At 38.1% G+C, this 13,361-nt stretch overlaps 1 protein-coding gene across 1 annotated transcript; it reads right to left on the reverse strand.

Annotated features, from left to right (window-relative positions):
- Positions 1-530: 530 nt before the first annotated feature.
- On the reverse strand, positions 531-13,124 carry NDUFV2 (NADH:ubiquinone oxidoreductase core subunit V2). Its single transcript, XM_030971449.1, has 8 exons — positions 12,962-13,124; positions 11,869-11,931; positions 6,185-6,247; positions 5,984-6,100; positions 4,239-4,407; positions 2,914-3,023; positions 2,111-2,187; positions 531-1,211 (listed from the first exon to the last, which is right to left on the reverse strand). The coding sequence occupies exons 1-8, from the start codon at positions 13,001-13,003 to the stop codon at positions 1,118-1,120; spliced, it is 735 nt and encodes a 244-aa protein (XP_030827309.1). The 5' UTR covers positions 13,004-13,124; the 3' UTR covers positions 531-1,117.
- Positions 13,125-13,361: the final 237 nt, after the last annotated feature.

Here is a 13,361-nt window from a genome sequence, read left to right on the forward strand (position 1 = left end):
CAATTTAACTCTGAAGAGGGAGAATAGTTTGGTGAAGTACTATTAATCAGACTATCAAAACAAACTAAATATAATGTAGAATGAAATTATAAATGATACAGTTAAGCTTCATCTGTCTCATCAACTGTAATACAAATACAAGTTTCATGGCAGAATGAGAAGAGACAAACACAATATGGTCTCAGGTGACTGATGGGTCCACATTTCCTAATTTACATGGAAATGTATGTCCGTATAGCTAAAGCATATGCCCAGTTTTACAAGCATAGGTATGAAGTGTCAGTATGCAGTCAATTTTTAAAAAAATTATCTTCAGCTTTTTTATATTGAAAGAAATTCCTCAATTTCACACAGATTAGTTCTTGCAAGTAGATGGTGCACAGTAATAAGGTCAAAGAAGGATCTGTGAATCAAAGATCCAGTGTCAGATAGTATTACCCTTAAGCACATGTTGAACTGTTCTCATGTATTCTGTCTTCTCCCAACTCCGTACCTTGTCTGTACTAAATAAACTTGCAAAGGAAGTTAGCTGGTTTCTGTTGCTATTAATTCTTTTAGTAGAATACTGCTGCTCTTTGGGGCTTTACATTTTTCCTGATTACAGAATGATATTAAGAAGCATTAAGCTTAAGAAGAACCACTTCTAACTGAACCTATGAGATTTTTTTATACAACACAGCTCAGATAACCTTTCCTGTTTGTGTGTGTTTGTTTGATTATAAATTGCCAATAAAAGTAACTCAATGAAGTTTTGTCAGATGATCTCCTTTCAGTTTGGTTCCTTGTGCCTTTGCCAGATTTGTAATTTAGTTTTGTTGCTTCTTCAAAGAGCTTTAAAAAAAGCTGAAATTTTCAATGACAGATCAAAAGATGCAACATTTCATCTCTCGTTGACTGTAAGTGGACATGCTCAGGGAGTCACTTTACACAGTCTACAGAACCACTTTTCTTATAATCTGGAATTGTGATTAAACTGTGCTGTAGTTAAAACCACAGTAAGTTAGATAGTCTAATTGCTGTTAATTTTTAAAAGCAAAACATTAGAATGTGCATAACTTTACTGAGATTGAAGATATTTTATTCTTTTCAGACAGTTTATCTTATATTACAAAAATCCTTAGAGATCATCTCGAACTCCAAAACCTGGTCCTTTGGGTGGTTCAGTCAGGGAAGTAAGGCCACCAGCTGGCTCACAAGAAAAACGTCCACTCCTGAAAAATGAAAGCAATTTATTCATTGCTGGTATTGATAAAAACTCAGATTCTGTTTAATCATTGGATAGAAGACAGTCAAAAATCTGGCTTAAGGCTGAAGCCACTGTTTTTTATTTTGTCCTTCCCATTCAACCTTCAGAAAAAGTGTGATGTAGCTGTTAAAGTGAGAGGGTTCCAAATCCAAGTAGTGACAAAAAAATTCATAACTGAAATGCAAGCTAGGACCACTTGCTGTCTTTTATATTAATTTATAGTTGGCCAGGCAGCATCAAATTTTATCAATCACAGTTTTGTTATAGGTGGATGCTTCCCTGTGTTTTTTTGAAACTGTAACTGTTTTAAGATTATTGTTCTTGTACTCAATACATCTTTATAGAAACAATAGGAATAAGTAACACCGAAGTCAAATTAATTTCCCCATTGACATAAATGTAGGTGGGCTAACAAAGAACAGTGGGAAATAACAGATAAGAAAAGTTCAGCAGTAACACCTTTCTCACTAACTTACAATCTTTGGTTTTTGTCAGAAATCAGAAAAAACCAACACAACCAACCAACCAACAGGAATTTGTTGGTTTAAATGATCTAAAGAAAAATTCCAACAGGTAACATCATTCACCTATTAAGTACTAAGACAAATCAGAATTCATGTTTTCACATTCTATGCTCCTCTGGTCAGTCACCAAGAACATGCAAATTCTCAGTTCTTTCCAGGTTGTTTTGGCTTTGAATATATGCACTTCTGTTCAGTAAATTAATTAATGCTTTTTAGCTGTAGGCTGTGAACTCAAATCACTGGAAAAGTAATTTAGTTTCTCAGAAGGTGACCAATATCATATATATAATTTATAAACACAGGCAATCATATATTATAGTTTGTTGTACATATAGCTTACCTTGGGCCTGGTTTGGGAACTTTGCCAGCCTTCAGCTCATCAATTATGTCTTCAATATCTTTGGGTGTCAAATCTTCCTGTTAAAAAAAAAAAAAAAGATTACTGACAAAACTGAGAGAGTCACCAGTTATGCTAAATGCAGCACTTCAAATTTATCAGATCAGTGTGACCCTAGCACAGGTAATTTTGATCCTATCCATTAACACACATTGTGGCTTAAAGGATTTTCCTGCAGAAAAATTGAAAAGTCTACTGTCATTTTAATGTTGAGACTTTATTTTGTGTGTAGTTGCAGAAATTATGTTAAAACAAACAATGTTTGTGTTTTCAGCTTCCTGGTATTCGGGAGCTGGATCTCTGCCTACCCACTGCACACATGCCATGACACATAACGTGTGTCATGCAGAATGGTGTCGGCTCCAAGAAAAAGATTTTGGGTACAGTTCAAGACATCACTTCTTAAATTAGTGCATACTTTGCAACAGACTGCTTTAAAATGCTTTCAAAAGCTTATCAAATACCTATTTAAAAATTGCAGATTTACAAGCAGACCACAATCACAAAAATGCATCACTCCTCTTGTAAATCAAGACAGTAACTGAAATGAAAAATACACTGATACACCTGATACAAATGAAGTGTTCTAGCAAGAGGCCAAGGAACTAAAAGATGCTGCAGGAAATGAGTTCAGCCTGTCAATAGGAATTGGAAAACTGATCACAACTTCACAATCTGAAACAACTGGAAAATACAGGTAAGCCAGCAAAGAAGTTTTATCTTTTAAAAGGGAATGCAGTACTTACATAGTAATTGTCATTTATTTGTACCATTGGTGCATTTACACAAGCACCTAAACATTCCACTTCTATCAGCGTGAAGAGCTTATCAGATGTTGTTTCCCCAACTTTAATACCTAAACCAATAAATTAATTAGGCTTAGTAGTGGTTATGAACAAGAGTAATAAAGCATGAATCTAAGTACTCCATGGACATTGCATTACTTGTAGTTGGGCCTTAAAAGCATTTGCAAAGTTAAGCCCCCTTAAATGAGTCAAAAATGTTTCCATTAAACAGAAGTTTCTAATGAACCATTAAGTCAATTTTCAGATACATTTTTGAGACCTTGTTTACAGGTATGAATCACTGAAAAATAACCATGAAATGACAATTCTAAGAAACACAACAGATCTACTCAAGAACATTTTTAGTAATCAGTACAATAAAATGGAAAAATAGGGACACATAGCTTTTGTGTGCTGATAGGAGATGCATTAATATACAATGTTGAATATTCCCAAATTAACCAACATCCAAACACTGTTAGCTACAAATTCATAAACAACTTTCAAGTTATACACAAAAGATGATTTACCAAACTGTACACATACTTAGCATCCATGGCATGTTACTGTTCTACTGCTAGAGATACAGACCTTCCCCAATATGTGAGTTAGTCCAAGTAACATCTCAGAATCTGATCTCTACAAATACTCCATGGAAGGAAGAATACTGAAAAGCAGTTTTCCTCCATTTACTAGTAGGAATGGGATGGAAATAATCAAAGTTGTAAGTAAGGTCTGTCTCAGTAGAAACTACAGAATCATCCTTACTGCTTTGACTTCTCAAGCTGAGAGTTTCAGTTGAAATCAAGCTATCTATGCAGTAACAAGACATTTCATCTAAATATGCCTTTTTCAGACAACAAAGTATATGAAATTACAGATGATTGGCAGCTGTTCTGCAGCTCTTATCACCAGTTCTTAGAAAAATTTAACACAGCTTTTCATAGAAGGGGAAGAGTTGTCAGTTGCTGATCTTACCCTGTCTTCTCCCCATAACCACCCAAAAAGGAGGAAAAAACTCCAACCCATACACAAAACCATTGAGTATTCCTTACAACCCATGATGCACCATTCTCAATTGACTTTTCCCATGGAGAATTCAAAAATTATGTTAACATCATGTTATCATCCAAAGGGACCTTGACAGGATAGGGGTGGGCCCATGTGAACCTTAAGAAGCTGAACAAGGCCAGTTTTTTTCTTCCACTACATGAAGAATTTTACTTCAGTATCATTAAACAAAGGTAAAAAAAATATAAGAAGTATATTACAAACTTGTGTCATACCAAGTTTCTTCTTAATGGCTTCTAAAATGCTGTCAGAGTCTCGCAGCATGCATGGCGTGGTGGTGCAGACCTGAATGTGGTATTTCCCAACAGGTTTGCGATTGTACATGGTGTAGAAGGTTGCTACTTCATAGACTCTCATGGGAGGCATTTCTAAAACTTCAGCCACCTGTGACAGGCAAAAACATGCTACAGTGAATTCTCAGAGGGCAGCAGTAAAGGTATTTAGCAAACCATTTCAGTGAAGTCACCTGTCCTGTTTGCAGTAACAGGTAAGTAGGAGGGTGGGGGTGGGTATCAAAGCACAAATGTATTTTATGCCAATTGCCAAGACTGGACACCTGAGTTCTCTGAATGGCATCACCCTGCTTGATTACAAACTTGACTAAGCTGTGGATCCGCACAGCGAGGAGCTTGAGTCAGGTCCCCTCCAGGATCTCTTGTCAGACTCAAGGGGATGCAAGGAGTCAGCTCCAGCTCACACTGCACTTGGGCTGTGTGAATGAACAAACCTGGAGGAGCCTGCTTACACTAATCCATGGAAGCCTTTTGGTAAGGAATACCTTTAAGTTGGTACTGTGCTTATCTAATTCATACAGAGCAGGTCTCCCTCAGGTTCTGTGACACACCAGGCTACATCTGCAGATTCCTGTCCCAGATAATAAGTAAATATTGGAGCATGATCTCCATGGAGCCAGTTCTAGTGCAAGTATCCCTGATCTCATTAACATGGAACCCTGGCAAACTGCTCAAGTTGAGAACTGGCTCTGATTTCAATAGTGTAACTGTTTTACGTTCCAGTTTCTCTAGCAGGCAAACAACAAATCATGGAAAATATCTGTTCACTTAAAAGCCTTAAGATCATTTTAAACATAATATCAACCTGAAACTGAAATAAACTAATATACACTGCCAGCATTAATGGAGCTTTGAGGCTTTATGTTATACTGTAGAAACTGTAGCAGACGTAAGTTGCCTTTCTTTAAATGCTCATTTACCGCCGTCAGTCATTCCTCTAATGCTCAAAATCCTCACCTTAAATTGAATTTAAAACTTTATACTTTAAAATTAATGGTATGCCAGATGGTAACACAAAGTATAACAGATTTATTCATATGAATATAAACCAGATTTTTTTATTTCTTGGTATTTAGTTACTGTCATGCAGCCTCTCACTTTGGAGCAGTGTAGTTGTTTGCCTGGTTATTTTGAAACAATTTTAATAATTAACCTGACAAGTCTTCTGGGCACTTGCTGTGAGGTGTTACTCAACACTCCTGACATCAACTACACTAACATTGCTCTGCAGAGTCCTTACAGATTTAGAGACTAAGTGTAATCCAGGCAATGTATGAAATGCCATTAATATGGGAGGAAGAAAACTCCACTGACATTACCTTTTTTTCTTCCCCCACATTCAGCAGTGAGCAAAATCAAGTCTCTGTTCCTAATTCTATGATCACTCTGGGAGAAGAGTCTATCTGATAGGTTTTATCTAATTTTTTATTTGTTCTGCCTGTAGTTTCTAGCAATGGGCTAATATTATATAAACAGAGCCGTAAGTTTTTCTGCATTAGTTTTCCCTTTTATTTTTAAAAATGTAGTCTCACAGGGAATTCTCCCAATTCTGTGCCACATGTAAATTCCCATGTTAGTAAGCTTTTATTAATTCATGTTAATATTATAGTAAGATATTGAAAGAAAACAATAAAATGATGCTTGAAAGATAATCAAGTACTACATACCTTGTTCATAGCTGATATGGGCAGCCATCCGTGCTGTCTTTGGGCCAAATCCAGTATTGCCATGACAGCTGCAGACTTGTGTCCCTCTGGGTAGTTGTTTATGATCGCTTCTATTCGCTTGTTAAAGGCAAAGAAGGAAAACAAATCAGTACTGCTCTAAAGACAAAATCTGCGTATTCAACTTCTTTTTTGTCTGCATACCTTTAGGTTATCAGGTGTGAACTCAAAGGGAGTATCTGGATTGTTTTCAGGACTATCTCTATGCTTCAAGAAAAGAAGAAAAACGTGTAAAAATGGATTGTTAGAAAAATATTCAGGACATATTTACTGTTGTAAAATACGTTCTCATTACACAGTTACGGTTGAGCTGCTTGAATAAAAACTATGTATTCCACATAAAAATGTAGTACCAAAGTGATTAAATATATTTGGGAAAATCATCAAAAATATTGGTAATTATTTCATCACTCTTGAAAATCATTACCTATTCCCATTAATTCCTACTAAAGAAATTATTTACTGAGAAATACATGAAATTATATCTTGAGAAAATGTATGGTGTTGTTATCAAAATACATATTTTTAACACTGTTAATACAGTTTGATAATTATGTTCAAATTTACAATAGGCAGAGTAAGAACGCTCTGGTTAATACCTTAATAAACAAGAGACTAAAACAACAGTTCATTTTTCCCTTTACCATGAAACATTAATTTTAAAAAAGCTGCACAATTCATCCAGAAGTTTGTTGTAGAATTAAAATATCTGCACATTCAAACACATTATTAATCCATTTTAATATAGTGTTTTGATTTGTAATCGATTTCAACATTTTCATTTTATATACAGTTCTGAATCAAAATGTAAGAAGCAGAATTCTGAATTAGTATTTCCAAAATAAGGTATTATAATAAGTTATTTTTAAGGTGGTCTTCTAGGGAAACATCAAATTTTAATTATTTCTTCTATAGTCAGAAAATACAAATTTGGAGGTCTTGAAAAAAGTAACATTTTCCTGTAGCAAAATCTTAGTTCTGGTGAAAATCCTTTTCCACCAGAAAATATTCCTGCACAGAATTTTTAGCTGTCTCTAAGCAGCTCATTTTGATTTCTTTTAAACACCTATAGTTAAGTTTAATTCCAAACTTCATATGGTTTTCAAATTGAGAAAATTGCAAATCAAAGGGAAAGTTTGTGGGAAAATACAAGCTATACTTGAGGCTTGATGTTAAAAGTAATCCACAACTAGCCAATAATAAAAGCTTTAGAAGTGTATTTAGAACAAAGTAGCCCCCTCCACTGACTTCCACTTGCATCATTTCCTCCAGTAACTGAGGGTGATTTTGCAGTTGCCGCACTACACTCCTTACTAAGGAGCAAAGGATTTAATGAAAACCTTAGCATTGCCAAGACACCTGCATACTGAAGTGAAGTTTGTATCATCAGTGAAGAACTTAGAACATGTGTGGTCCACAGCTATTCTCGGATTTAGAAATTTTAATATGGAAATATTGCAAGGGCAAATACTTCAATTAAATCTGTTGGTCTGTCCAGGGATTACCTTTGCTTATCCTGTCTATACCCCAAAGCACACAATATGACTATCACCATCAGTTTGAAAGCATTGTGCCCTCACCACAGTTTCAAGTCCAATATAAAACTACCATGGATAAATACTGCACCAAGGATGACTTTCCTATAAGAACAGGAATTACAGAAGGATGAATGATGCTCTTTGAACACACTCATATTTTATTTAGTGTTAATTTCTTGCTTATTGTGTTTTACAACATAAAAGAGCTTTTAGGAACACGATTCCCATTATTTCAGACTGACCATTCCAGATGAAGGATTTGATGACTCATATTTAGTCTTGGTGAGTGTTTTCTACCAATTTTATTGGTAGAAAAAGAGTAAAAAAAGCTCTCAAAAGAGGCTGATGGAGAGAAGACTGATTGGAAATACTGTACAACTTTTATTATTTTTCCCTTACAGATCTTTCCATGTCTTAGCTGCACAGATCAATTCCACAATTCATGGTAAATATTTCCATAACTTAGCTTTTCCATCTCAAATCTGCATGCCTATTTTGCTATTATTTTGCCTTCTGTAGCTATTTGATAGTTAGCAATTGTACTTCATCTCAATTGCTTTTACAAATAAATGTATTTGATTTATTAAAAATTCCCTCTTTGTCTGGAGCAGCTGTTCTTTTCAGTGTATCATCTCTAAACTGATATCCTTAAATGCCCTACATGTGAAGAGGAATAATACAGAGTTTATATTGGAAAATACAAGTGTAGCTGTAGCAAGGTTTCATGATATATTGTAAAGGCTATAGCAGAGGTGAGCAATAAATAAGCCAGGCCACCTTTTATATTTTCCCTTTTCCTGAAAGGGCTTAATCTAATTCTGGGCCATGGAAAGTTGATAGTTTTCATCAAGAGCTTATACAGTTCTAGGACTCCTGAGCAGTTAGGAATTTATATGTTCTTCTGTCTTATATGTGTCTGATAATGTGCCATTTATCTGAGACTTGCATACACTGACATACTCTTAAATGACATGGGTGCACTTCCACGTTTTTTTAGGATACAGATTCTAGAGAACAAGATCAGAAATAAGAACACAGTATTGGAAAGAGTACTATTTTAAATTACAGAGTGGTTGAAGTTGGAAGGAACCTCTGGAAGCCACCTGGGTCAAACTCCCCTGCTGAAGCAGGGACACCCAGAGCTGCTTGCCCAGGACTGTGTCTAGGTGGCTTCTTCTGAATCTATCCAATAATTGAGACTCCACAACCTTTCTGGGCAACCTGTGCCAGTGCTCTGTTACCCTCATAGTGAAAAAGTGTTTCCTGATGTTCTCTGAGGCCATTGCCTTTGGGGGTCTTGTCAGCTGGCATCACTGAAATGATCCTGGCTCTGTTCTCCTTGCACTCTCCCCCCATTCAAGTCTTTTTCCAAGTCTCTTCTCATGCTCCCCAATTTAATAAATTCCAGTTTTCATTCCATTCATACACTGACTGTATCACAATTCTCTTGCAGCACAGAGCCTATTTAAGTAGGAATACCTTCACTGCAAGGGCTACCCAAGACACAGATGCCAGTGCACTCCCATGGAAGCCACTAAGGCTGCTGAATGGTCACCTCATATTCCTTTTGCTACACCGACCTGGGCCATTTTATTATTATGCTTTCTTTTTTCCCAGTGATGCAATCATCTGTCTTTATTGATACACAAAATTATTAAAGAGCACTGAAGAATTACAACAGAATAGTTAGAATAATTTAGTTTCCATGTATACTGCAAAACCTTGGCCTGAAACTTGACCTATGCCCTATGGCAAACACCAGTCCAAAGCACTGTAAACCAAAATGAGAGAACTGGGTGGTCTGCAGGGGCAATGTTTAGGGCAACAACCTGCTCAGAATCCATATCAAATCAGCAGTGAAGAAACATGTATTACTTGTCCTTTAAAGGGAAAGTACCCTACATTCACTACTCCAACAGAATTCAAGATATAAACCCCTCTTACTTTAAGAATGGTGGAAGTGGTCTCAAACACAAGTATCTCACTGATCAACTTCACAAGTAACTAAAATTTGAATACAGCAATTCTTCAACCTTTTGTGCTGAACTCCTGTGCAGCCCTATGACAAAGCCCACATCAAGGCTGTTGAAGAAAGAAACTCAGTCTGTGTATTGAAAAAAATAAAGTAGAAGAGCTAAGTTTTAGCTGATAAGAAGGCTAAAATCAAGTAAAAGTCAAGTATAGAGAATGCATATTTCAAAGAAGAAAGGTAATCATAATAAATGTCTCTGGAATCAGGCCTTCCCTAGGCATCAGAATGTAGAGATTTGGAGCATCACTCTTACATTCCTATGGGCAAACAATCTACCTAATTTTGTACTTGATATCCTCTCACTGGGAGTGTGATGTGGCTGCCTGTGATAGCACTTAGGCTCTTCCTGGGTGTTTCAGAATACCAAGGCATTTCAGCAGAAGTTCTCTTACTGATTTCTGTGTGTTTCTGTTAACATGTAACATGTTTGCAAAGGGAAGCATGGGCATGCCAATTAGAAATGCCTTTTAATACTAGATTTTGTGATAACCAGGTCCCTTGCTAGCCTGTCCTCTGCTGTTACAACACAAATACACTGCATGCATTTACATTCCTCATGTATAGATGAAAAATGCAAGAAGCAGCAGCAATAAGCTTTGTAAAACAAACTCATGACATTTGTGTGTAAACTGACATACTAAGAGGACCACCACAACAGGTCTGAGTTACTCCCGTCCTGCACAAGCAGTTTTTAAACAAACTTTTGATACTTCTGCTTGTAATTAAAAAACAAACAAACAAAACCTTAAATTTTTTTTTCCTCTACAGAAGTCCAGGGGGAGTCCAATTTTCTGATTGTATATGAACACCTGGTGTTGATGAAAAGAATGCCTTTGTCTCAAACCAGCAGGACAAGTTTCCCTTGAAATCTCCCACTTTAAGTAGCATCTGGAATTTAGTTAGGGCAAACAATTACACACACATAGTGACATCCAACTGTCTTCTTCCCATTACCTTTTACTTCAGAGAAGAACAACTATTACCTTTATTAAAAAAATAACAACTGAGAAAAAAAACAAGAAAAAAATCAAACCGCCACAGAACCAAGTTCTCATGCTCCTTTAGCAAAAATTCCGCTGCGGAATAAGTCATCAATGATGCTATTAAATAAACATCTGCAAAACACTCAGCTTTTCTACTTGCCTTTCTCTGTTATGAGGCTCCTCCCTGCAGCAAATAATTTAAACAATTACATAAATCCTGAATTTACAAAGCTATCTAGCTTCATATGTCAGACATAACAGCCATTAGGGTGCCAAAGGCATCTTTTGCCTGTCTTCACCAACCCCCAACTACACTTGAAGTTTCCTAAATTGCCAGACTACAGCATTTCCTCTATTCCTTGAACACCAGCTCTCACCCTGTAAATCACCAATTCCTGCTCAGATTTCTGGAAAATTACACAAAGCATATACTGCGATCCTATTAACTTCATTTTATGATTAAAGCTGTAGAGACAGCTGCAGAAAGGAAATAACCACAACAACATGTCCAAAAATCCTGAGCACCTGTTTTCAACAGTGGTCAACTCTCTAGTAAAGGGCTGATTTTTACCAAGTTTTGGGAAAATGCCAAATCATTCAGGTGTTAAACTGCAGACCAGCTAAAGCTCTGAATGGAGCAGAATAGCACAAAATAAACACTCTCTTGAGATGCTTCAGGTTCTCTTCAGAGGTAGACAGACAACACAGCTGCTTTACACACTTAAATTCAAAGGCTTTTTACTTTTTTTCAATTACTACTACTGTTTATGCCTTTTATGACAGTGCTTAATGGCCTCAATTACAACTCATTGTACGATCTGCTGTATCACACAGAACATCAACAAGAACTGTACTTCTCAACTCCTGTAAACACAGCTAGGACCTGAGCCCACGGGTAATTCTGCAGCAAATTTCAGAAAGCAAGAAACTGCACCTGCAAAAAGCTTAATGAGATTCAATTACAAACTCAACTAACATAAATAAACAAGAACTGGTTTATAATGAAATAAAGTTTAAGCAAAGTCTCATCTGCAATCACATACAAATTATGGAGCATTTTCACTATTTAAGGTAAGAAACACAAGAGCCAGAAATTAAAATAAAATTCCATTACAACTCTAATAGAAGATTCTATAGAAAATAAACCTCTTATTTGTAAATGGCAGTAGGTTTCTATAGCAAAGTTCTGCCCATCAGAAGCTTTTAGGCAGATCTGAAGAAGAACATGCCAAACTCTTCTGACCCATCCCCCTTACAGTAAAGCAGATTATTTACCACAAATAAGGCTCCAGTGGCATTGCGCTCTGCTGTTCCGTGCAAGTATCGGATCTGTCTTGCCTACAAGCAAAGTACAGGGTTAATAATGCACATACTGTCAGTGGCTGCTTTCAGAACCAGTCTGATTGCCATTCTAACTGTAAGCCACTAATTCTACTACCATCACTTATAATTTAAAATAAGTCAAGAAGAGATTATTAAGGGCTCTCCTGTACTATTAGGAGGGCAAATCTCTCGACTCCCGCCTTGATCAGTTGAAATATTGTAGAAATTAAAGGATTTAACTCTGCTACTGCTTAATAAAGTGCCTTGAACACAAATTCTCATCCAACATTCCATGAAGAATTTCCCAATTCCTGACTTTACATGCCATCTGCTATAAAGTTTGCAGAAACCACCACTGCTACTGAATTTCTTCTCCAGTAAGCATCTGTGTGCTTCTTCAGCTTTTATCCAACCAAACACTGAGAACTGGCACAGGAGGGCAAATGTAAGCCCAAACCTGAAGAATGAACAGAACACAGACCCATATGCAAGTTCTGTTCAACTGTTCTGTTCAACTATTCTCTGGCCTCTCTGACCTGCCAGAACAAGATTTCTAGATTCTGGCTGCTATTAGTAAGATTTGATAATTTTACTCCAAGTATTTATTCTATTAAAAAATAATTTTATATTAAATTACGTGTATTTTAATACTTAATTCTTGAGCAATTCTGAGCTTTCTTAACGCAGAATGCTTTGGGGTGGAAGAGACCTAAAGATCACGTCGTTCCATGGGCGGGGACACCTTCCACTGGACCAGGCTGCTCAGAGTCCCATCCGACCTGGCCTCGAACGCTCCCAGGGATGGGACAGGTCATATGACAGGGAAAGGCTGCAGCCATCCCGTGACATTACACTGCGAGAGCCGCTGCTAGAAACACTGAGCTGACCAGGCCGTCTTTGCAGAAGAGCCGGCAATGCGGGTCCGCGGTCCATAGACTGGGATTCCAGGCACCGCCCTACCCCCGGGCCCCCACGCCCCGCCGCGGCCTCCCCGCCGTCCCGCGGCCTCTCCCACTCCCGGCCGGCGGCGGCAGGGAGCCCTTACCGAGTGTGCGGCCGCGGCGCGCAGAACAGCGCACAGGAGCATGGCGGCGGCAGCGGCAGTCCCCGCTCCTGCTGCTCCTGCTGCTCCTCCTTGTCCCGATCCCTCTCCTTGAGGCCCGGGCTCGCCCTCCGCCGCGCCGCGCCAAGGAGACCGGCAGCGCGCATGCGCCGGGGTGCGCCCGCAGCGCGCGTGCCCGCTCTGGGAGCGGGGGCTGTCCCGGCGCGCGGGGATCCCGGCCCCACGGGGAGCCGGGCCTCAGCCGTGCCTGAGGGTGTCCGCGGGAGTTCCAGCCTCTGTGGCACGCACCAGCGTGGAGAAAACAGATTCCTTCGGAAACAAGAGCTGATAGCAGCGGAAAATGACAGGAAACTAGAGAGGGATTTTTCAGCACTGTGTTTCT

This window comes from Camarhynchus parvulus, chromosome 2, assembly GCF_901933205.1.
Source record: "Camarhynchus parvulus chromosome 2, STF_HiC, whole genome shotgun sequence".
NCBI lineage: Eukaryota > Metazoa > Chordata > Aves > Passeriformes > Thraupidae > Camarhynchus > Camarhynchus parvulus.